This window comes from Petaurus breviceps, unplaced genomic scaffold (genome assembly GCF_028583685.1).
Source record: "Petaurus breviceps papuanus isolate PSGF00001 unplaced genomic scaffold, PetGlider_PUasm1.0 90879, whole genome shotgun sequence".
Taxonomy (NCBI): Eukaryota; Metazoa; Chordata; class Mammalia; order Diprotodontia; family Petauridae; genus Petaurus; species Petaurus breviceps.
The window spans coordinates 3,399,396-3,424,761 of NW_027187368.1; the positions used below are offsets into that span (position 1 = coordinate 3,399,396).

General features: G+C 37.6%; 1 protein-coding gene across 6 annotated transcripts in view; it reads right to left on the minus strand.

The window, feature by feature from the left end:
• CNTRL (centriolin) overlaps positions 1 to 25,366 on the minus strand; it is a 97,668-nt gene that overhangs the window by 17,359 nt on the left and 54,943 nt on the right. For 4 of the 6 annotated variants that reach the window (XM_069073782.1, XM_069073783.1, XM_069073780.1 and 1 more), the window contains exons 20-34: positions 25,134 to 25,250; positions 24,139 to 24,283; positions 22,945 to 23,093; positions 21,539 to 21,719; positions 19,279 to 19,592; positions 13,082 to 13,281; positions 11,897 to 12,089; positions 7,032 to 7,162; positions 6,642 to 6,782; positions 6,311 to 6,434; positions 5,118 to 5,282; positions 3,742 to 3,901; positions 3,300 to 3,415; positions 2,994 to 3,211; positions 1,252 to 1,409 (exon numbers count right to left, since the gene is read on the minus strand). In XM_069073782.1, the coding sequence (XP_068929883.1) occupies positions 1,252 to 1,409; positions 2,994 to 3,211; positions 3,300 to 3,415; positions 3,742 to 3,901; positions 5,118 to 5,282; positions 6,311 to 6,434; positions 6,642 to 6,782; positions 7,032 to 7,162; positions 11,897 to 12,089; positions 13,082 to 13,281; positions 19,279 to 19,592; positions 21,539 to 21,719; positions 22,945 to 23,093; positions 24,139 to 24,283; positions 25,134 to 25,250 (2,512 nt within the window). Of the gene's footprint in view, positions 1 to 1,251; positions 1,410 to 2,993; positions 3,212 to 3,299; positions 3,416 to 3,741; positions 3,902 to 5,117; positions 5,283 to 6,310; positions 6,435 to 6,641; positions 6,783 to 7,031; positions 7,175 to 11,896; positions 12,090 to 13,081; positions 13,282 to 19,278; positions 19,593 to 21,538; positions 21,720 to 22,944; positions 23,094 to 24,138; positions 24,284 to 25,133; positions 25,251 to 25,366 lie in introns of those variants that run through there. The other 2 variants (XM_069073784.1, XM_069073785.1) reach the window with 2 other exon arrangements.

Consider the following 25,366-nt stretch of genomic DNA (forward strand, 5'->3'; position numbering starts at 1 on the left):
TCAGATTGGCTAATATGACAAAAACAGAAAATAACGAATGTGGGAGGGGATGTAGGAAAACTGGGACACAAACTGCTGGTAGAGTTGTGAACTGATCCAACCATTCTGGAGAGCAATTTGGAACTATGCCCAAAGGGCTACAAAACTTCATGCCCTTTGATCCAGAAACACCACTGCTAGGTCTATATCCCAAAGACATCAAAAGAAAAAAAAAGAGAAAGGACTTATTTGTACAAAAGCATTTATAGCAGTTCTTTTTGTGGTGGCTAAGAACTAGAAATTGAAGAGATACCCATCAACTGGGGAATGGCTAAAGAAGCTATGATATGTGATTGTAATGGAATATTATTTTGCTATGAGAAATGACTAGCAGAATGATTTCAGAAAAAGCTGAACTTACATGAACTGATGCAAAAGGAAGTAAACAGAACCAGAAGAACATTATACACAATAACAGCAACATTGTTTGATGAAGAACTGTGAATGACTTCGCTCCAGCAATACAATGATCCAAGAAAATCCCAAAGGCCTAATGATGAAGCACACTATCTGCTCCCTGAGAATGAACTGATATTGTTTGAATACAGACTATTTTGAATACAGACTAAAAAGTGTGCTATTTTTAACTTACTTTCTTTCATTGTTTTTCTTTCATTTGGGTCTTGTACAAAACGACTAATATAGAAATGTTTTACATGATTGTACATCTATAACCTATACCTGATTACTTACTATCTCAGGGAGAGAGGATAAGAGGAAGTGAGGGATAGAAGTTAGAGCTCAATGTTAAAAAATTTGTTTTACTTAGCACCCACCCAGAAACACCTGGCTGTGTAACCTTGAGCAAGTTACTTAACCCCAATTGCTTAGGGGTGGCCAGAGTCGAGAGACCTGGGATCGAATCTGGGCTCAGATACTCAGCACCACACCCAGAAATAACTGGCCGTGTAACCTTAAGCAAGTTACTTAACCCTAATCGCTTTAAAAAAAAAAAAGTAAAAAAAAATTTGTTTTAACATGTAATTGGGGGAAAAATAAAATATAATAAATTAAAATCTAAGTATACCTACAACTTATCCCTGATCTATTAGTCTATTCACTCTGTCAGAAAAGGAAACGAGATTAATCTGGCATGACATTCTTGATGAAGCTATGCCAGTGCTCTTGGTGATTACCACTTCCTTTTTAGGACTCTTAGAAAATACATGCCTCAAACACTCTGAAGATACCTCCTAATCATATTTTGCCTACCTTGTAGGTGCTGTTGCATGCTGGCAATATCTTTGTGCAAGGAGAGCTTGTCTCTGTTTAGCTGATCTACTTCCTGATGCAGTTTCCTGATATCCAGCTCCAACTTTTCTAAGTTAGACATTGCTATTCTGCTGCTATCTTCTGTAGCTGCTAGGACTCTACCAAGAATAGAGAGAAACTCAAAAATTGACACAATACAACATCAACACAGGCAAAAAAAGCATTTTCCATATTATTCCATATTATGCTTTATCAATGTGCAATTGTGAAGGCTGAGGAGGATTCTCCATCCTTACAGCAGCATCTGTAGAGTGGGAAAAGCACCACATTAACAAGCAGGTCCAGGCCTAGCTCTGTCACACATTTGCTGTGTGATCTCAAGCAAGTTCCTTCACCCACGTGGGGCTTGGTTTCCTTAGCTATAAAATGAGGAGGGCTGGATTAGACGACATCATAAGCCTTCTTTCCTTCTAGCCCTGACACTCTATGTTAGAATTCTAACATTCTGCACTTTATGGCCCTCTTCCTGAGTTAACATTCTATGTGTTATAGTCTAAGGTCTAGCACTAATAGCTTATAAATATTTATTTTCAAAAGTGATTCTACTGTATACTTTCTTTTTTTGCTCTTTTGGAGGGCAATTAGGGTTAAATGACTTGCCCAAGGTCACACAGCTAGTTTTTGTGTTAAGTGTCTGAGGCCAGATTTGAACTCAGGTCCTCCTGACTCCAGGGCTGGTGCTCTATTCACTGTGCCACCTTGCTGCCCCATACTGTATACTTTCTTTAGGTTGGAGAGTAACAATAACAATAGAAGCTCACATTTACACAGCATTTTTGGGCTACGAAGTGTTTTTTTACATTTTAATAATATTGTTTAATTCCATGGGGGTAATAAACTTATCAGGAAGTAATATTAACTAAAGTAATATTAGTAATATTATATAATAATGATAATTAGCAAAATTAGCTAAAGTAATATTAACCCTTTTAAAACATGAAGAAACTAAAATTCTGCTGGGGCAGTGACTTGCTCCAGTAGCTAAGGAAACAGAGTCAAGAAATGAACAAAGAGGGGGTGGCTAGGTGGTGTAGTGAGTAAAGCGCTGGCCCCAGAGTCGGGAGGACCCAGGTTCGGTTCTGACCTCAGACACCCACTCAAAAAAACTAGCCATGTAACCAACCGTGGGCAAGTTACTTAACCCCAACTGCCCTCCAAAAGGCAAAAAAAAAAATGAACAAAGATCTTCTGACTCTATGTCCAATGGATGTGATGGAGAGAGAGTGCTGCATCTGGAGTCAGGGTGAGCTGACTTCAAATGCAATCTCACTCATATTTACTAGATGTATGACCCTGGGCAAATTACTCAAGTTCTGTCAACCTCAGCTGACAGGTTTTCAATTTCCACATCTGTAAAATGGGGATATAGCAATAGTACCTACCTTCCCAAAGTTGTGAGGATAAGATGAAATAAGATTTGTAAAGGACTTTCTACACCTTAAAGAGCTACATATAAAGGCTAGCTATTCCTTCTACTGTTAATACCAGTATGATTGTTGTTGTGCTATTATTATTGCCATTTTACAAGACTGGAAGGTTCACTAAACCAAAACCAAAACACAAGATCTTCTAGAGGGTGTACAGCAGTACAAGGAGTAAAGTACTGGAAAAGTGACCACAACTGTGGGTGTTATCTAGCTCTCCAGAAATGTTCTTCATGATTTCCTCATTCCTTCTCTCACCTTTTGGCTTGCTCCAACTTCTTCTCCAAACTTTCACAGTTCTCTTCAAGATCTTCCTTTTCTTCATTCAAAGCTTCCACATTGGCCTGCAAGGTGGATATTTCTGATGTCAGCTGGCTGATTTCTAGTTTCTCCCTTTCCAGAAGCTGTCTCTGCCACTCAGCTTCTTCTCTCTGGCGCTGGGCTGTGCGCTGCAGTTTCTCCAATTCTAGTTTCTCCTTGGGGAGAGGATATGAAACATTAGACGGCTCAAAGGAACCAAAGCGCTGCAGTTTTCAGAGGCTGGGTCAACCAGATTATTTTTACCTCTAGCAATTCAATTTGTGTCTTCTCTAGCTCAGTCACCTTTTGGTTACGTTGCACTTTTAGGATCTGTAGCTCACTGTTTTCATGTTGCAACTTGTCCATGAAATTTTTCATCTCTAATATTCAGAAACAGGGCAAAGAACAATATAGATTAAAGAATGTTAGAAAATATGGACCACAGGCTACAGAATTAGACAATGTTCAGCTAGAAGGGATCTTAGTTCTAGAATAGATCTTGGAATGTGAAATATTAGGATGCAGATATTTGGGATACTCATCACAAATGTTAGAATTGAATTTCTGTAGATAAGCCCAATAAGATAAAGCACCAAGACTCAAAGTTTCACAACAAACAAATGGAGAGTCAACAATTACACCTACTTCTTCAGATTCCCCATTCAGTGTGTTTTCCAGTACACTGCCCATGATCACAAAAATGTACCTGCTTTGTGCCTAGATATTTGTCTTAGAAGTTCTTGAAGGATTTCCTCTTCTTTTCTAACTTCCTGTTTAGTGAGTGATAGTTGTGTTTTCTTTTCACTTATCTGGACATTCAATTCTCCTTTCTGAAAACTCAGTTCTTCCAGGACAGACTTTATTTCCTGCATAAACATTGTAGCAATGGTAGGTGGGGAGAGGAGAAAAAGAAGATTGTTCATGATGAGAAATTCCTTTAAGGTAAGGCCTACTCATAAGTGCATACTAGAATCTTATTTTTTCACACTGTAAACTCTTTAAGGATATTGATTATTCCTACTTCCCTGATACTTTTATGATTTTCTATGGACAAGATCATATCACATAGGTCCCTGTGGGTACCAAGATGAATAAGAAAATGGATACACAACCTAAATTCTAAAGAACATACAATAAAAAACTTAGAAATAGATCATAAACCCTTCATAGTTGTGGGTAGGAGGTATATTCTTTTTTTTTTTTTAAAGCAATCGGGGTTAAGTAACTTGCTCACGGTTACACGGCCAGTTATTTCTGGGTGTGGTGCTAAGTATCTGAGCCTGGATTTGATCCCCAGGTCATCCTGACACTGGAGCCGGTGCTCTTACTCGCTGAGTCACCTGGCCGCCCCTAAGAGGTGTATTATTAACCAAACAATAAACAGAAGAAATTATAAAAAATAAAATAGGTCTAAGTTTGATTACTTGAAAATGAAAAGCTCCTGCAGAGAGAAAATTCATGCACTTAATAAGAAGGGGTCAAAATGGGAAAAAAAATCTTTATATCAAATTTTTCTGCTAAAGGGTTTAGAATCCAAATTATGAAATCATATTCATCCATCCCCAAACAACGGACTTATGAGATATATGAGGAAGAAGAGCTTGGTTCCCATAGGGAGATTGGGCATAGAGGACTGAGGACAGTGGTAAAGGCAGGTTTGTAGTAAATATTGCATTAATTTATTATTATGGAAATCAAGGAAAGGGCAGAAGTATGTAATTGATAAGAATGAAGGATAATTTATTCGTCATGTCTATGGCTTGAACAAGCTGAATGGGACCCTAGAAAACACAATGTTAGAAACAGAATGTTACAAATGGAGAAAAACTTAGAATGTTTGAATACAAAAAGTCAGAACATGGCATAAAATATTAACAATGGATTTTATAGATGAGGAAATAGAGGCCCAGAGAACAAAGGTGGTAAAATAGTCTGGCTGAACATGCTTCAGATCAGTTAAAACTCTAGGATTCTATAGTATACAATTTTAAAAGAGACAAATGAAAATACCTGAAGTAAATTCTGTGCATGGTACTCTGATTCTTAGAAGAAAACCATAAAAAGATGTGACTAAAAACCTACCCTAAGTTGATTCCGTTTCTCTGTCACTTCTGTTTCCCCTAAGTTGAGGGCTTCTTGGAGGTCAGCTTTTGCCTGGGTCACACTTACTTGCAGCAAATGTAGCTCTTCTTTCTTATGAGTTAAATGCATGTCCAAGACTAACATCTCCTGCTGCTGGGCTGCTATCTACAAGGAAAGAAACGAGTAAAGGCATTTAAAATCCAAGAATAGAGGTTGGCAAATTCAACTTCTATTGGCAGAACTATCAGTCAGGTACAGAGAACTGAGGTAGTCACTCTGACCCTTAATGCATCCCACTGTAGCTGCAAGAACCAGGTACCTTACAGCTGGGCAATGACTTAGGTAGGCTGGTTAGAATGAAGAAACCCATAGCTCAGAAACACACAAGTAACATATTAAATCCTCCAAAGTCACCAAGGAAAGTGGTGGCAGTTAGTCTGGCAGAGTGGAAAGAACGTTGGAGTGGGAGTCAGGATACCTGGATTCTAAAGCTCAGTGACACATTGATGATCTTCGCAGCCTCAGGTAAGACAACACATCAAACACATCATCTTTGGGCTGTTTCTTCATTATAAAATAAGGAGGTTGAATTAAATGATCCTTACCTTTCCATTTGGAACAATCTCTAGTCTAAGGTCTCTTCCAGCTCTAACATTTTTGACTATACTGAGTAGGCCTTCCCCTCTCACATATATCACTCTGGTCACCCTTTATGTTTGTTGTAACCTAACTTTACCTCTATTAAAATGTAGGCTGGCCTCTATTATGGTCTGACCTGCACTCTCTTTAGATATGGCCCGCCCAAAAGATGAGTATCTTGAGGTCTGTTATACATTAAAAAGGAAAAATAAAGACATCCACCTTAAAGGTGTTTCAGCTGCTAACTTTTGTTGTACAACACCAACGCTGTTATACTGGCTAAGTGCAGATAAATTTTGGATATGTAGTAGAGATTTCTAATAGCTGATGTTTTCATAGTGCTATTCACAAAATCCTTTCCTAACAGACCTATGAGTTAGAGCAGCACAAGGATATTTTTTCCCACTTCATGAAGAAAATTGTGGCTCACAGAAAGGTGGAGTGACTTGGGGGAAATAAGGGTTGACTGGGTAGTCTGCCTTCAAGTCCTGTGTTTATAGGTTCACAACAGTGAAGATGCTATTTCGAAAGTACAGTTTAAAATCAATGCATACCTGATTTTTCACCTTTTCTAGCTCAGCTTTTTTAGTGTGAAGATATTCAAATCCACTGATGGCCTGAAGATGATCTTCGTTACTATCTTCAACATTTTCTGCGCCCGTCTGCAGCTTCTGAAGTCTATAAAATTCAATAACCATTTGAGTTACTCCCCCAGAAAGCTTGCCCAATATCCTGAAATTACTGTTAATTATTTACCATCCTAACTCTCTAGCTTCATCTTCCACTTTGCCCCAGGTACTATAAGCTATGGGTAAAACAGATCACTTTCCCATCCTCCACATGGGTATGGAAGATACTTAATGTTTGTAATGCTCATTTACTCACCCTTCAATCAATTTTTCTATTTTATGATTTAAAGAGCAGAAGTCAGGGTCTCTTGTAACCATGACTTTGTTGATTTCTTTCAAGATTTCTTGCTGATCGGGCATGTTCTGCCTGAAGGCCCTTCTATCAACCTGAAGGGATCTAGAATACATTAATATCTATTAATTTGGAGGCAGGAATTCATTTTTTTTATATCCCTTCAGGGCCTAGGAAATAATAAGTACTTAAATGTATTCAAGTGTTGACAAATATTTGTTCAACTGAGTTTTGTCTTTTTTTGAAAGTATACCATAGTATTATTTGGTTATCCAACAGTATGATATTGCCCAGAACCAAATTGTTTTCATTCATTTGATCCCATAAATATTTGCTGTACTGATTCAGAAGTACCTTAGCTGCTGATCTGCTTTCACTAGCTTGATGGCTGTCTCCTGGGCTCTGCGCTCTAACTCCTGTGCATCCAGCTCTGCCCGTGACAAGTGTTTCTTGACCTCACTGTACCTCTGAATAGTATTTTTGGTCTAGAAAAGAAACTGTCATTAAAACAACCCAGTTAAGTGGCACAGAAATGATTACCCAGCTTCTTCTGAGTACAGTTTTGCTGGACCATGGATGCTACATTAATAACCAGGGGCGGATTTAAAGAGTAGGAACAGCAGGGAAAGCGAGAGATTGTGAGTCTTGCTGTCACTTGTGAGCTGTGTGACTATGTGCAAGTCACTTCACCTGTAAAATACTGAAAATAATGATTTGAGCATACTACCTACTTTATAATAAAGCCCTCCTCCTGCAATGCTTCCTCATGGTAAGGAGACCAGTCAGAGTTTTTACAGGCAATGAAAGGCACATCTCATGTCCTCAAGCTGCAAAAGCTTTAAGCATGGGTTCAGGCTGGCTCATCAGCAGGGGGTCACCCTCTAGGTGAAGAATTATTTTAGTCAGAGTCATTTGTGAAAGATGATGCTAAGTTGTGGAGCAGTTCTGAGCTGCATCATGGCAGGAGGTACCTTTTACTTTTATTTACTTTATGATTTCAGTGGTTCTCCCAGTGAGGAAAACCCAAAAAACCTACAAATCAAGACTGGCACTTGATTTGCAATTTACAATGTCAGAGCAGAGGTTCTCAAACTTTTTGGTCTCAGGACCCTCCCTCCCTCCCTCCCTCCCTCCCTTCCTTCCTTCCTTCCTTCCTTCCTTCCTTCCTTCCTTCCTTCCTTCCTTCCTTTCGCAATTGGGGTTAAGTAACTTGCTCAAGGTTACACGGCCAGGTATTTCTGGGTGGGTGCTAAGTATCTGAGCCCAGATTCAATCCCAAGTCATCCTGACTCTGGGGCTGGTGCTCTTACTCACTTAGCTACCTGGCCACCCCTCTCAGGACCCTTTCACACACTTAAAAATTATCACGGACCTTCCAAAGGGCTTTTATTACATGAAATATATAACTATCAATGTTTACCATGTTAGAAATGAAAATGTCTTAGCATTGCTGTGAAAAGTTTTGACTTTCAAGGACCCCTTGACAGGGTTTTCAGGACACCCCTGGGGTCCCTGTACCACACTTTGAGAATCACAATTAGAGAGTAGCCTGAGGGCACTGAGAGGCTGAGTGATGTCTGGTTATAGAGCCAATGGTGTCAAAAGCAGGACTTGAACCCAGATTTTTCAGACTCTCAGGCCAGCTCTCTATCCACTAGGATAGGCGGTCATTCAGGGAGTGTCTACAACAATTAAATAATGAATCTTTCAAAGTAAATCAAGGTAACTTTTCTTATGGGATTCTGAGCAAAGTGTGTTGTAAACCATAGAGTGCTTATATAAATATGAACTATTGTTAGACAAAATAAACAACAAGAGCCTTTCTTCTTTGCTTAATAGAGGGTGTGTCTGTCTATCTCTCTGTCTGTTGGCTCTCTTTTTTTCAGTTGTTGTTCAGTCATGTCTGACTCTTCAATACCCCATCTGGGGTACTCCTGTCAAAGATACTGATGTAGTTTGCCATTTCCTTCTCCAGATCATTTTACACAGGAAACTGAGGCAAACAGGTTTAAGTGACTTGCCCAGGCTCACATAGCTAGTAAGGGTCAGAGGCCAGATTTGAACTCAGAAAGACTCCAGGATAGGCGCTCTATCCATTGTGCCACCTCGCTGCCCCTTGGCCCTCTTCTAGTGGCTGGCAATCTCCATGATGACAGCAGGGGCAGTGTCTCATTTATTTTTGTATTTCATCTCCTAGCACAAGCATATAATAGGTTCTTTACAATTTATGTTTCTAAAATAGTTTTTATGTTTAGAAAATGCTTTCTCATACATTATCTTACTTGAACCTTATAACAATCATTCTCAAGAGGAGAGGGTACTAGTGTCCCTATTCCTATTTTACAGAGGAAAAAAATGGAGGCTCAGGAATGTGAATGATTTGCCTATGTTAGTAAGTAGTGAAGTTAAACCTCAGACTCACAATTAGAGCTGAACAAGACCTTAGGTCACCTCATTCAACCTCCTCATTTGACAGAGGCTTTGAGGAGTTAAATGATTTGATCAAGATCATAGTAGTAACTAGCAGCAGAAATGGGATTTAAACCCAGGTTCTCTGATTCCAGATCTAGCAAGCTTTCCATGTCCCCACACTGCCTCCCTCCAAAATCTGTTGCTTTAAGGAAAATTTAATTGCTACTCAGTAAAACACAGGAGGACCTGGGCTCAAATGGCATACTTAACAGAACTGGTATCACCAGGGGCAAGCCACTGATGTTCCAGGAGTCTCAGTATCTTCATCTGTTAAATAAAAGGGATGGACTGATGACCTCTAAAGTTCATTCTAGTTTTAGATCCACAATTTCATAAAATTATTTAAAAGACATTTAATAAAAATACTTCTTACAGTGGTAAGAGCAGCCAATATTTCTATAGCACTTTACTGCTTGTATCCGTTATCTCACTTGATCCTTGCAATGATTCTGGGAAGTGGATATCATGGTTATTCTCCCTCATTTACAGGATGAGGAAACTGAGGTCTAGAGATGTTTAGTGCTTTGCTCAAAGCCATTGCTAATTAATGTCAGAGTAGGATTCTTATGCCTTTAAATCCAGTGGTTTTCTACTACACCACAGCTGTCTATTCCTCTGCATAAACAGATGAAAAAGCAGTTTCATCATCAGGTTCTTATCTGGTACAGAGTGCCAACACATGAAAGATGTTTTAAGCAAGTGAAGAAAGAATCTTTAAAGATGATAACTACAATTACCTTCCTTTGTAACTTTTAAACTTTAGGTTATTAGCAGAAACATCACAACTGAACTCAACATCCTGAAAGCACATATAAGAAAAGCTAAGCCCTTCACTGAAAAGGGCTCAAGTAAAACTGGATTTTACCAACTCAAGTCAACCCCTTATGTTTTTCATACATGGCACACCACCTCCCACCTCTATGCATTCCATGCTTAGAATGTTTTTTGTCATCACCTTTAGCTTCCCTGACTTCCTTCAATATTCATCTCAAGTCCCTTTCACTTAAGATACCTTCCATTTAAACTATATATATCTTGTATGCACACTTCATATCACACAGATTCATATCATCTGCCTCTTAAGCTCCTTGGGAGCAGAGGTTATGTTTCTGCCTTCCTCTGTATCTATCCCCAACATTTAGCACAGTGCTAAGCACAAACTAAGTTCTTTCTTTATATTTAATAAATACTGATTGATGCATTGACTCTGAATTAGATTAAAATTTACAAGGAGTCACAACTGGAAAGACCCTTAGAGATCCCCTACTCCAAACACTCATTTTTACACTGAGTTCCAGAGAAGAGAAGGGACTTGCTCAAATTCAGACAGTGAGTATCCAAGAGAACATTTGAACTCAAACCCTCTGACTCTATGAGCAGAGTTCTTTCTATCATACTCTGCTGCTCACTGGCTACATGGGGAGGTAAAAAAGAAGCTGATTAAGCAAAAGCAATAATCACATTTTAATTCTTTCATAGGAGAGGCAGAATGTAGTATAAGCAAGGTGGGCAGGAACCTATGTTAGGCACACCATGGAGAGCAGCAATGGGTACTCTTCCCACTAATAAACATAATATCTTAATACTTTATTTGATGATTTCATAAATTGTTGTGGCCAAAAATTCATTAGCTAGTGGCCAACCCTCTTGTAACAAGCCTTTTTATCCTCAGGCTAGCCCTTTGTGTGAAAGGCACATGGTACATGTCTAGTCCTTACAGCCTTTCCAGCTTGGGCAAGGTTTGTTAGAACTTATGCTATCGTGGCATACCCTTCCAAGAATCCAGGGTCATCAATATGCATAATGAGATACTGAGGAAGACTTCGGTAGAAGTTTGTTTTAATATATATTTTTTTTAATGCCAGAAAATCCTGATGACAAAAAAGGATTTGTTCTGTGATGAATCAAATCAGGTGTGTTTTAGTGATGGCACAAAGCTTCTAATGAATATATAGGTATCCGTATCAGGGTTCCATTTTTAGAACCTGATAGGGGCATACAAATTCTCTCTCCAATTTTTCTTGTAGGCTTTTGCTAATTTCAACAGTAGAAACATGTTGATAACTTCACCAAGAATGTAATCTAGGACAAGTCACCTTCATTCTTTAAATATTAGTTTCTTCATTTATAAAATGAGGGGTTTGGATTAGACAGTCTCAAAGGTCCCTTCTAGCTCACAGTTCATAATTCTATTATGGAGATTCAGACTTCTGAGTGATTTTTTTTTTTTTTGCTTTTGTTGGAGGGGGGAAGGTAGGGCAACTGGGGTTAAGTGACTTGCCCAAGGTCACACAGCTAGTTTTGTGTGTGTGTGTGTGTGTGTGTGTGTGTGTGTGTTTTAAAGTGTCGGAGACTGGATTTGAACTCGGGTCTTCCTGACTCCAGAGCCAGTGCTCTATTCACTGTGTAGCTGCCCTTTGGGTGATTTTTAAAAGTTAAGTTTTTTTACAACATCTGACAAATTGCTTGCAAGAATATATGCCTTACATAAAAATGATAGTGATGATGATAATGAATATAAACATTCAGGAGGTTAAGGATCAAAATGTCTTCATAGTCATATATGTGTAAAGATAAAGTAAAGGACTTGTAAAGGACAAGTAAAGATAAAGTAAAGGACTAAAGGACAGCAAAAAAAAAATGAAGCAAACAAATCAACCTTTGGAAGCCTCAAAATCACTAGAGTCAACAGCTCTGAGCTTTCTGGCTTAAGCTATCCCAGCATAAGAAGTAAGGCAAGGACATACTTTCTCTTTTGTGTTGTAAAGTTCTGTTTCAGCCTCAGCTAGGAGTCGATCTGCTTCTCTGAGCTCTGCCCGACGTTTCAGAAGAGTTGACTCAATGCACCCAATTTCATCTATAATTTGGTTGTGGTGTTTGGATGACCCATGTATTCCTACTTCAGTAACAAGACTGTCACCACGTCCTTCCATGAAATCCCTCAAAAGAAAGAAATGAAGATAAATAATTGGAAGGATAGTAATTGTTCATGGTTGAGCTTCACTAATATGCTATAAAAGAAACAATAGTTAAATCAAGGTACAGATAGCATTACAACACTCATTACTTTTAAAAGGCAGACAAAATAAAGCAAAATTTATTAGGAAGAAGAAAAGGTCTAGTATCTCAAGGAAAATTTTTAAAAAGCAGAAATGAAGGGGGAATTAATACTTTCAGACATTAAAGTATAAAGCAGTAACCATCAAAAGTGGTATTGATAAAAAATAAATAAATAAAATTAGACCAACTGGAACAGATGAGAAAAGCAGGAATCAGAAACAACTAAACCCAGTAGCAGTATCAAGCAGAAAAAGCTTTGAGAATGAGTCTGGCAATAGTTGTCTGAAGACTAATGTGGCTAATTGGGAAGAGGATTAATTCCAGAAGGTAGGTTACCAAATAATGAACTCTTTTAGCCACAGCAAGTCATGAAAAGTCATCTACTGAGGTATAGGGGAACTGTGATTTAAATCAGTGAAGGAAGTACCCAAACAGATGAAATCATGGACTGCTGAAGCATGAATATAATATATATTATCTCTTTTGAACCTCATAAACATCCTGTGAAGTAAGTAAAGCAGGGACTGTTATTATTATTATTTTTGCCTTTTGGAGGGCAATTGGGGTTAAGTAACTTGCCCAAGGTTACATGGCTAGTTTTTTTTTTTGTGTGTGTGTGTGGGTGTTAAGTGTCTGAGGCTGGAACCAAACTCAGGTCCTCCTGACTCTGGGGCCAGCACTTTACTCACTGTGCCACCTAGCCGCCCCCTATTATTATTTTTTTTATAAGTGAGGAATCTAAGCCTCAAAAAAGTGAACGACTGGATCACTGCTGCAGTTTGTATGTGGCAGAGCCAGGATTTGGACCTAGGTCATCTGGGAAGATCAGTTCTCTTCCAAGTCATGCTGCCTCTCTACATGCATGCTCTTACTTTCTTCTGCTGTGTTTCTGAAGGTTCCTATGTATTTCTGCCATTTCTTCTTCTAAGTCTTTTCTCTCATGCAAAAGCTCTTCAATATTTTGATGAAGTTCTTCTATTTCTCTCTTAGCTTGCTGCCTTGCTGCCTTGTCTTCCTGTCTCTTAATTTTGACATGGTGTACAATGTCTTCCAGCCTAGAAATCTCATTCTCCTAAATGAAGAAAAAGATAACAATTAAATTTTAAAAATGAGGCTTTTCTTCCTTTAGTGCCCATAACCAAGTGTACTGTTTTGAACATGTCTATACTGCAGGAAACCTATGTTCAGCCTATAATCAGTGTTCTTTGTCAATACAAGTCTACTTTTTCTTCCTTTCAAGAGATCTCATTTTAGTGATACTGTTTACCTACATTTGGGGATGACCAATTTGTTGTCCTAAGGGCAATGCAAGCAACAAGTTAATTCAATGAAATAATTTTAAAAATCATTCAAACCAGCTGGTTGTTTCTTCTGGTATAGTTAAGAAATGGTAGATTATCTAATTTATTTTTTAATTAAAATGTCAGTGTCAAAAAAGGCAGTGTGGTATAATGGCTAGAGGGCCAACCTTAAAATGAAGAATACCTGGGTGCTAAGTATTGCCTGGACTCCTGGTTATGTGACCGTAGACAAGTCATTTAACCTCTCAGTGCCCCAGGCTCCTCTCTATGATTGCAAATCGCAGTGCAGTTGCTGATCTGCATTTGCAGAGGGAGGGATCAAATAAATCACAGGTTGAGACCGAGAAAGGAAAAAATCACTTAGGCATACGATATCTAGCACAAGAAGAATTATAGGATTATATATGAAATTGTGTTAGAAACATATGGAGCACATCTGTATAAAATATTTAAAGTATCTTTATAATTATAATAAAATGGAAACAAACGTATTATGTCTAATAATTGGGAAACAGTTTAATAAACCGTGGCATACGAAAACAACAGAATTCTTATTCCACCATAAAAATGACAAATTTGAGGAATACAAAGAAAAACAAGAAGTTATACAAAGTGATGCGGAGTACAATGAGAAAAGTCAGGGCATACAAACAGTATTTAAAAACATCGACAAAATTTAGGCAAGTTTGTAGAAGAAAATGATCAGAAAGGGACATGGATACAAAGTTTTTTGTTATTATTTTGTTAATATTAATGAGGACGGCCTTATATTTTCTCACCAATGCCATTCTGTTTAAATATATAAACAAACACTGGGCTGTTATCAGATTTATGATTTCCTTTACCTTGGAATGGTGGCCACAGGGGAAGGGAATTCTCTGTTTGTTGCAATGTCGTGGGGGATTCCTTCCTTGTGCCCTGGCGGGATGCTCCTGTATCACTTTGGCCTGGGGGGTGACTTTTCCCTTTCTCCTCATAGCTCCTTAGCCAGAGACCTCCTTCCCACAGTACTTCAGGCAAGGATCCCTGACTCACTCTCCATCACAAGGTAAAAAATGACACTGTACTCCTTTGTTGCTGCATGTCGGCAGGGATTATACTGTGATGGTGAGGGTGGGGCCTTTTCAGATGATAGCACAGCAAGGAAGAAGAGGGGAAAGATGTTTCTGCCATCCCAAGTTCTAAGACAGAACTTGGAACCCATATTTCCATAGAAACAATATTATAAATGGTAGCTAGAATTACCAAAGTGAAATTATGGGTCAAATTGCCAAGCATGGGCTGGTCTGAGCACCTGGCTACCACACATAACTGCTTCCAGGGAAATACTTTCTAAACTGCAAACAACTGACTTCTAAGCAAGCTTTCAGAACATAGTCCATTCAAAAATTGGGCAAATTGTAGCAGAAAGAGTATTGGATTGGGGAGGCCAGGTAGCACAGTGAGTAAGAGTACCCACCCCAGTGTCAGGATGACCCAGGGATTGAATTTGGGCTCAGATACTTAGCACCACACCCAGAAATAACCAGTGGTGTAATCTTGAGCAAGTTACTTAACCCCAATTGCTTTAAAAAAAAAAAAAGAGTACTGGATTTAGAATTAAGAGTATCTGCATTTGAATACCAGCTTTACTAGGTCATACCTTGGGTAAATCATTCAACCTCCTTGCACTGTAGTAAAAGGGGGCAATTAGCTAAAATGGTCTCTAAACTCCCTTTCTGCTCCAAACCCTCTGATTCCTATGATGCCGAAATTTAATTATGGGGAACCAGAATTTTTTTTTTTTGCTTTTTGGAGAGGGGAAGGCTTGACCAAGGTCACACGGCTAGTAAGTGTTAAGTGTCTGAGGTCATTTTTGAACTCAGGTTGTCCTGACTCCAGGGTCAGTGATCTATTCATGGCCCCACCTAGCTGCCCCTGGAACCAGAAAAATATCGAGCATATGATAGTAATGATAGGGCAAAGAAACCTGAAATTTTATACTACAGCTGAACCCTTTACTTTGAATAAAATGTCAATATAAATAATCCTTGAAATTATTCACTATTTAGAAGGGACCTTAGCAATTATTTCGTTTTAGAGGAGGAAAGTTAAGGTGCAGAGAGAAATGACTTGTCTAAGGTAAAAAAAATTATGAATTAAAGTGGCAGAGCCAGCATTCCAATTCATGTCTTTTGAGTATTAGTGCAATGTTTGTTTTTCTACTGCCCTGTGAATCTTTTAAAATTAATTTTTTAAAACGCCTACAACCAATAGCACCAGATAACAGGGCTGCTGAAGTAACCATGCTACTTAAAGAGAGCTTCAGATCAATTTTATTCTGACTCCTCTAATATTATAATTTGTTTTAAGTAAAGGATGTAATCTTTTTTTCCTGTCACAAAGCAATGTGAACAATGTCGTATTTAAGAGTCCTCACTCTAAGATGTTTCTGGACATTTTTCATTTTTCCCTTTACCTTCATAATTTCTGACGAAAAATTTGAGAGTTTTGTTTCAACATTTCAATGAAATTCAGTACCTATTATGAAAAATATATAGTAATTTTGGCCTAACCATGAATCTGCCTTTTTAAAATATAGTCATACAACCCATTCTATACATCAGGATCACTAGTAGTAAATACAAATTGGAGAAAATGATAATTAAATATTGCATTTCTTCTGTATTTAGGAATGAAGAGAAACTAGATCATTGGTTTTGATTATTATTTTTGCTTTTTTGTTTCTTCAAGCTTCCTAGTTTTACTCAATTGACCATAATGGACACTTATTTGAACATACTGTATATTTTGGATTTAACTCAACTAGATATACATGACACAAATAAAAAATTATGATGTGAAAAAAGATTTAAGTAACTAAAGGAAAATTCAATATCTGTATATAGATTGATTCAATATAGTAAAAATGAAATTACTCCCTAAATTAATTTACAGACAATGCAATACCAATAAAAACACTAATGGTTTTCTTTATGGAACTGGGTAAAATAATAATGAAATTCAGGGAAAAAAGCAAAGAAACAAGAATATCAAAGGTTAATTTATAAAAAAAAAAAAAGAGAAAAAATGGGGTAGCTAGGTGGCATAGTGAATAGAGCACTGGCCCTGGAGTCAGGGGGACCTGAGTTTAAATCTGGACTCAGACACTTGACACACTTACTGTGTGACCTTGGGCAAGTCACTTAGCCCCAATTACCTTGCCTTCTCCCCTCCAAAAAAAAAAAAAAAAGAAGAGCACACCAAGGCAGATTTGACCTACTAAACCTTAAACATATAGAAAACAGTTTTCAGTAAAACTCTCTGGTACTAGTGGGGAAAAAGAAAAATTTCACACAAAAATTAATGTTTGGGGGTGGCTAGGAAGTGCAGTGAATAGAGCACTGGCCCTGGAGTCAGGAGGACCTGAGTTTAAATCCAGTCTCAGACACTTAACACAAAAACTAGCTGTGTGACCTTGGGCAAGTCACTTAACTCCAATTGCCCTCCAAAAAGCAAAAAAAAAAATTACTGTTTGATAAAGCTATAGTCAATAAAAAATTGGAGAAGGCATTAATTATTTAATAAACAGGAAAACTGGCTAGCAATAGAACAAAAATAGATTTAGATCCTTACCTCATATGATATACTATAATAAATTCCAAATGGATAATGGAATTAAGCATAAGAAAATGAACTATAGTAAGAATTAAAAGAAAAGGAAATAACATATTTCAATTGTGTAGAAGAGATATATATTAAGATAGTAAACACATAAGAAATTATAGGGTTTTTTGAGGATCGGGGAGACATGGGCATATTTGTAGGCAGTAGGGAAGCAGACAGGAAAAAAATGTAAAGTGAGAGAGGGCATGACAGAGGGGGCAATTTGCTAGAAAGACAAAATGGAATGGGATCACTTGAGCACGAAGCGGGGTTTGCCTTGGCAAGGAAAAAGGCCAACTCTTCACGTTAGATGGGGCGGAGGAGAAAGTGGAGGAAAACATATATCTTAGTGATGTGAGATGAGGAAGAGAGAACAAGACGGAGTTCTTGGTGAATGACCTCATGTTTTTGGTTTAGTATGAGGCAAGGTTTTCAGCTGAGAGAGTGGGGGGGGAGGAGAGATCCATGAGAGGTTTGTTGAGGTATGAAAAGAGAGGAAGTGAAGGAGAGGAAACAATCAAGTATGACTTTAAGATTAAAGGCCTGGGTGACTGGGTGGATGGTGATGTCCCCTTACATATAGGGGGTCAGTTTGGAGGACTTTACGGGGGAGAAAGGTAGAAGAATGACTTGGAGGCCAGCAGATAACTGGAACAAGAATCTAAACAGAATGCTACAAATGGGTGGAGTGAACTTTAAAGGAAAAAAGGTCACTGGGATGTAGCAGAGGAAGAGTCTAAAAGTGGCAATGGGGAGGAAAGAATATGCTGATTTTTCTTTTGGGTCTTCTGTGTTAAAGGCACAAAAAAGAAGCAAAATTTCCCAGAAAGGGTGACCAATTATGAAATGTTTCCCATGGAGAATGTGAGAAGAAAAGTTTACATATGACTAAGTGGTGCAGAGGAAGCGAATAAAAGAGAACAGTGATGGGGGAAGAATTAGGCTTAACTGAATAAGGGCAAAAATGAGGGAGCAGGTAGAAAGAAAGAAGATTTTCACCTTCGTAGGTAGCAATTCTGGAAAGCAAGAGGTTTCTACAAGAGACAAAGAAATGACTTAAAGAGGGAAATACAGATATTTCAAATAATCATTTGGAAAAATATTCTTCCTCACTTATCAGAAGAATGCAAAGTAAAACAATTTTGAGGCAACATTCAACATCCACCAAACTGGCAAAAGTAATTAAAAGTAGACAAAAGTCAATGGTTGTTGAGAAATAGGTACACTTATACATTGCTGACAGAGCTGAATATTGGCATAATCTTTCTGGAGATCAATCTCTTAGCATAGCAAGAATTTTAAATACCAATTTAAACCAATAATCCTTATTGGAAATAGATTCTAAAAGTGTTATAAATTAAACAAATAAAGATTTCTGATAAATACATGTAACAATTATTTGAAACTTCAAAGAACTGAAAACAAATCCAACAGTAAGTGAAGAGGTAAATAAACTACTGTATATCCATATAACAGAATCCTACAGTACCATTAAAATTATAAATGTGAGGAATCTAAAGAAATATGAGAAGACTTAATAAAGTAACACTTAGGAAACAAAGCAAAATCAGAAGGTTACACACTTCTATGACTACATTTTTTAAAATGTACACAGAAACACAGAGAAGAATGAAGAAAGAAAAGGAAAAAGGATATGGGGGAGTAATAGGCTGTTATGGACATATATATGAATTTAAAAGTGTTACTAGCTGCAAATGTATGTAATTGTCTATTTGGTTCTTTTATTTAAAGTTAAGCGAATATTTAATTATTTAATAACATATTTATATAAAATCTAAAAGATGAATAGAAACTGATTATTTTATATTTTCTCTACCAAAATTGACTGACTGACAACCAATTGTACATCATATATTATTGGATGCATTGCATAATTATTTCTAAACCAATTTCTGCTTGTTGTCTACACCAGTTGAATACATATATTTTGCAAAAGCAATATGTACAGCAAAGCTGATGGATTTGTTGTGTGTACCAGTTCTCAATGTTTTTTTTTCCTTTTTCTTTCTGAAAGCCCTTGGTTTGCTTTGTGAAATTCCAAGGTTTCAAAGAACATAGTTTAAGAAAAGCTGGTGGGTACTATATCAGTCCTTTTGACTTACCAAATTATGATGTTCAGGTACATTGCAGTGAAGGACTCCCATTGGAATGAGTGGGATAGAAAAGTGAGGAGGAGGAGGGCCATAAACGATGTGTGTTCCAGCAGGAGGGGGGCCATAAATAACTGTTCCAGGTTCAAATGGTCTGCCATTGATTGGTACAGGAGGAGGAGAAGCATACAGCACAGTTCCCTGCGGGACAGGTGTGCCATCTGGAAATACAGTATAAATAACAGATCCAGGAGGAGGTACAAATGCAGGGTCCACTTCACCATCCAGTTCACTTTCTTCCTTGCTATCTCCTCTATTTCCTTCACCTTTACAGAAAGAAACAGAACAAGATGATTAATATCACTGCACTTGTGTTCTCTAGTTTAAAAAGTTAAGTCATAGAATCTTGAAGCTGGGAGGGCCTTTAAAAGTCTATTTAGTACAAATCTCATTTGAGATATCAATCACTTTTACAACATCTCTGACAGATGGTGACACAGCCTCTAACTGAAGACCTAAAGGAAACTTATCACATCACATCACATTACTAGGTAGTCATCATTACTGGTGCATTGTTTGGGAGTTCTTTCTCATACTGCACTAAAATTGGACTCCTTGTAACTTCAATCCATTGGTAGTAGTTCTTGTGCTCTAGGGCCATGTAAAATAAATCTAATCCCTCTCTCTCATGATTGCCCACCCTTCCAATAACTGAAGACTACAATAATGTCTCCTCGAAGTTTTCTATTCTTCAGATTAAACAACCAGAGTTCCTTGAACACTCATGAGATGGTTTCAGCTTCCCCCATCCTGATTACCCTTCTTTGAATAAGCTCCCATTTGTCAATGATCCTTCTAAGGGGCTGAACCTACAAGGGACTGCAGTGCTTCATATACGGACTGAACGAGTGGGACAGTAGGACTATCAGATTCCTTGTTCTGGATGCCATATCTATCAAGGCAATTAAGCATAGATCTTCAGCACCGAGATTAATATGATTACAGTAAGAACAGGCATTTATAGGATGCTTTCAGGTTAATATGTTATACATTTTACACTAACTCTTCAAAACAATCATGTAAGCGATAAAGTCAATGTGGTGTATTTTGCATGGAATGGTGCACCTGAAGTTGGGAAGATCTGATGGTTGAAACCCTGTCTCAGATACTTATTACCTATGTGACCATGAGTCACTTAACCCCTTTCAACCTTAGTTTTCTTCTCTGTAAAAAATAATAGTGCTTGCCTCACAGGGCTGTTATAAGGATTGAATAGAGAATATTTATAAAGTATTTTGCCAATTTTAAAGCACTATTTAAATATTATCTACTATTCTCTTCATTTTACACATGAGGAAATTGAGGCTTGACAGAAGTTAAATGACTTCCCAGGGTTATAGTGACTGAACTGGGATTTGAATCCAGATCTTTCTGACTCCAAATTCAGCACTCACAATGAATACAGGAGCAAACATTCTATTAAATAGATATTTGTAGATGGAAAAGGTCATATACAACAGAATGGCAACTAGTCAGGTAAATATTCTTTTTACCTGGAATCCTTCCATTATAACATATGAGTTGCTATATACCTTCCTTCATATATCTGCACATGGAGCACTCACAGTTTTAATACAATAAGAAACTGGCAATAAAATTAATGTTTCTACAGCACTTTAATACTTACTAAATACCTCCTCTTACAAGAACCTTGTGAGGTAGGTAATGTGAACATTATTATCCCCATTTCACAAAAAAGGAAAATGAAGATCAGAATGGATTAATAACTTACCCAGTCATACAGCTAGAAATGTCAGAGCCAGGTCTTGAATCCATCATCCTAGAATCTCAGAATCTGAAGGCTCCCCAGAAGTCACCTTGTTCAACCCACACCTGAACAGGGAATTCCTCTAAAACATCCCTGATGTGGTCATGCAGCCTCAAACCAGATCCTAGTCCAGGATCTTTACAATATATCCCACTACCTCTCAGATACTTTGGTTTATGTTTTTGAAATAAAGTATCCTAATGATATACTTTTTAGTTTCCTCAACTATAAAATGGGGATAATAACAGCACCTATCTCACAAGGTTGTTATGCAGATCAAATGAGATGGTATTTGTAAAGCACTTTAGCACAATGCCTGGCACATAGGAGGTACTTTCCTTCTTTTTCTTTTACTGGCTGTTACTTTGCTTATACATTTTTGCTAAAGGGATGTCAATTCTTTTTCTCAATGGTTAGAAATTGAATTAAGGTGATCCAACTGACCTTTGTTTGAATGAATTTTATGCAGTCCACTTCTGACTGGAGAATAAATCCAACATCCTGATGCAACATCTCTTCTCTCAATTTGCTTGCCATGGCCATACCCCTTTTGGAGTGGGGTAAAGGATGTGTATTTTAAGCCAACACCAGAGTCTTTCGTACTCTGAGACCTGGGACTAGAAACCTAAAACAGTTAACAACATAACATTTATATAAACCAAACATTTCATTTCTCTTCGCTAATTCTAGAAACTTGTCTAGAAAGTGCTACTTTTGCATCATAGAAATATAATTCCAATCGTCACCAAAGGGAAAAAATTAGAAATTAATATACAGTATTGGTATTTGACTAATAGGAACTAACCATAAAAAATAGGATCTTCAGGAATATTACAGTTAATCTCAGTACCTCCTAACCTGAATGACCTAAATTACAGAATGTTACAGCTTAGAGACCTTAAAAACTCAATGTCAGAGAGGTGAGAGGGATCTTAGAACATGGAACATTAGAACACAGTGTTTCAAGTTGAAAAAATCTCAGAGATCACATAATTCCATTCAATCCAAAAAGCATTTAGGAATTCTAAGGCACTGGGAGAAAAAAAGGCAAAATGAAAAACAGTTTTAGCCTTCAAGGAGTTTATACTCTAAACTGAATAGGTTCAATCTCCTATTTTATGTAGGGAGGAAATAAGGATTTACCCAAAGATAGCAAGGAAGTACAATCATTTGAAAGGAAGTTATTTACCCAAGATCACATAGCTAGTTTGCAGCTAATATTATGTCATCACTCAAAAACACAGACTAAGATTGACTACAATATATCAAAAAATTCAGTGGTCAAGTTTTTGTTGGAATATCCTGTGAAAATGAATTGGGTATTAATATTTGAAAAAAAGATCCCCCCAAAAGCATTACATATTTCTTGAATCAGTATGGTACAGTAGGAAAAAAACCCCAAACACCGCCCCCCCCAAAAAAAAAACTAGACATGAAATCAAAATACCTGGATCCAAGTCCCTCTAGCTTTGTGATTATGGGTAAGTCACTTTATTTCTCTGGGTACCAGTGAAATATAGCTATGAAATCTACATCTATGAAAGGGAACACAATAACTATACTACTTTGCAGGGCTGTGAGGAAAGCACTTTGCTAAACTGCTAATAAACTTTGTTTCCAATGTTAATAAAAGCAAATTTCCTTGGGAAGTTTCCATTTATTTTCCATAGACATTTAAAATATCAAGACCCTATATTTACACTTTTGCATAGAAAATTCTGGTCTTTTATCTGGGTGTTATTTTCTGATTTACTGCCATATTTAGGAAGACATATACTTTGTCACACTTTCCCACAGAAGGGTCATGGTTTACCCTCTCATGGTGCCCCACTGCCCAAGAGATTTCATACTTTTGATGATGATGATGATGGCATAAAGTACCAATATCCTCGTCTCTTGAAAGGATCTGCTATACTGCTAATGTAATCATTCTGGTGAGAAAGGGTACGTCGGAGCTCTGTGATTTCATCCAACAGACTGTCTATTTCTCCTTTGCTGTCTGTAAAGAAATTGTGACACTCTCAGAAATGGGGGTAAAACCATGGGGCTCATTTCTTCAAAACATCTGCAAAGTACTAAGCCATGAGAGGCAATGAAGCTTAGCAATATTTTAAAGCTGATTTTAGATCTGGACTTTTTATAACTGGTGACATTTAGGTCTTACAGAAGTCAGCTTTGGGATACAAGTACTTACATCAGTATTTTATATCAGGACCAATGTGTTATTATTTTACTGAACTTCCTTAGTATTGAATTACTATTCAATATCTTCACAGCTGGATGCAGCTAGGTGGCACTGTTTGGGACTGGAGTCAGGAAAACCTGAGTTCAAATACAGCCTCAGACACTTACTAGCTGTATGACCCTGGTTAAGTCTCTTAACCCTCTTTGCCTCCTTTTCCTCATTTGTAAAAGGAGCTAGAGAAGGAAATGGCAAATCACTCTAGTATCTTTGCTAAGAAAACTCCAAAAGGCAACGTGAAGAGTTGGACACAACCAAAATTAATAAACAACAATAAAATAATTTTTATAGCTATACTTTAAGGATCTGTGATGTAATAAGTATAAGTATTCTCTTTCCACCAAAAGAGATCACAACCCCTCCATGTTTTAGTTGACTGTATGTTGCTATAGTCGAATAAATTAATCTTTTCTTTGATGGCTAGCCCCTGGGGATAAGCCTCTTTGTCTTTCACCAGGACAGCACTTAGATGACAGACATAATCCATCACCAAGTCCGTTTTAGAAACCTTTCCAGCTTGACAGGACCTGTCAGAGTTTATATCCTGATAGTAAAGCTTTTAAGAAACTCAGGGTCACCTTCATGCTAGTAGGAGGCATCAGAAAAGGACTTTAGCAGAAGCTCTACATCTAAGGACAATATTAACTAAATTTATGTTTAATGACCATTGAAAGAATTTTCTGAAGAAGGTAAAAGTAGTAGAGCAATTTAATTTTAGAAAAGGAAGATCTATATGAAAAGGAATAACAGAAATAAATCACTTATATGTAAATGGGGAAGGAATCGAACTAAAATACTTTACCAGCTCCAGTATGATCAAGTAAACTCCACAGCCTTTCAATTTCTGCTCTCTGTCTTTTCATTATATCATTCAATTGATCAATTTCTAGCATTTGGGAATTTGATCCAAAGGCACCTGTGTCTGCTTTCTCCACATCAATTTGAAACTGTTGAGACAAAAATAACCAAAGTTCCAATTACATCTCTCTTCAAAGTACTTACTTTTACCAAGTGATCTTTATTGCAGAAATCTTCACTATATATAGCATGATATGGTAGAGAAGATGCTGGACCACTCTATGACTTCTAGGTTCATCACTTCCTGCTTCCTTGACTAGGGACAAATCATTTTACTTACAGAGTCTAGCTCCTCTGGACCCCAAAGTAAGGGTACTTTGTAAACCATAAAACCCTATAGAAAGGTGAGCTATCTTTAATTTAGAGTAGAAAGCTATTTGTGCCCACATATCATACTGCTTTATATGACATTGCACAACAAAATCCCTTGTCTATAATAATAATTTAGTTTCATGATTTCATAGGGCACAGTAATAAAAACCCTGCCAATAAAAGGCTGTAGGATATGGACACTTTTCCATTTTGATGTCTTTGTTCATATTTTCCCAATTAATCTGGAAAGCTATTTCTCTCCCCCATCTTTATTCAATGAACTTTCTTACCCATTCTTCAAGGTCCAGCTCAAAAGCTGCTTCCTCCAGGAAGCTTTCCCTGAATCCTCCTTCCCACCTCACCCCAATAGTAGGATCATTCCCTCCTTAAAACAGCACATAAAACTTTGTACTTCTCTTGTACCATTATTATATTTTATTTGTACATATTGATATTTATGTCCTAAATCCTTTCCTCAATTGAGTCTTTAGGGCAGGAATCATGTTTAATCAATCTCCCTCTATGCCCAGTGCCTAGACAGTGCCTTTTATGTTATAGATACTTAATAAATACTGCACAGAGCATGTGCTGAATAAATGGATGAACAAACTAGTGAGATGCACTTACTTGCTTTTCTTTCTGCCTCAGAAGATTCTGCAGCAGCTCAATCTCTGCCTCGGCTCGGGTGAGGTCCCGCGCTGCCTGGGCTGCCTGCCTGCTGAAGTGCTCAGCTTCCTGGAGCCTCTAAGGTGACAAGGAAGGTTCAGAAACAATAGGCACAAACTCTTCTTTCCCTTCTTCAGTCCTACTGGTCTTCACATGCTCACCTTGCCATGAGCCTGCATTTGTATGGTTTCCAA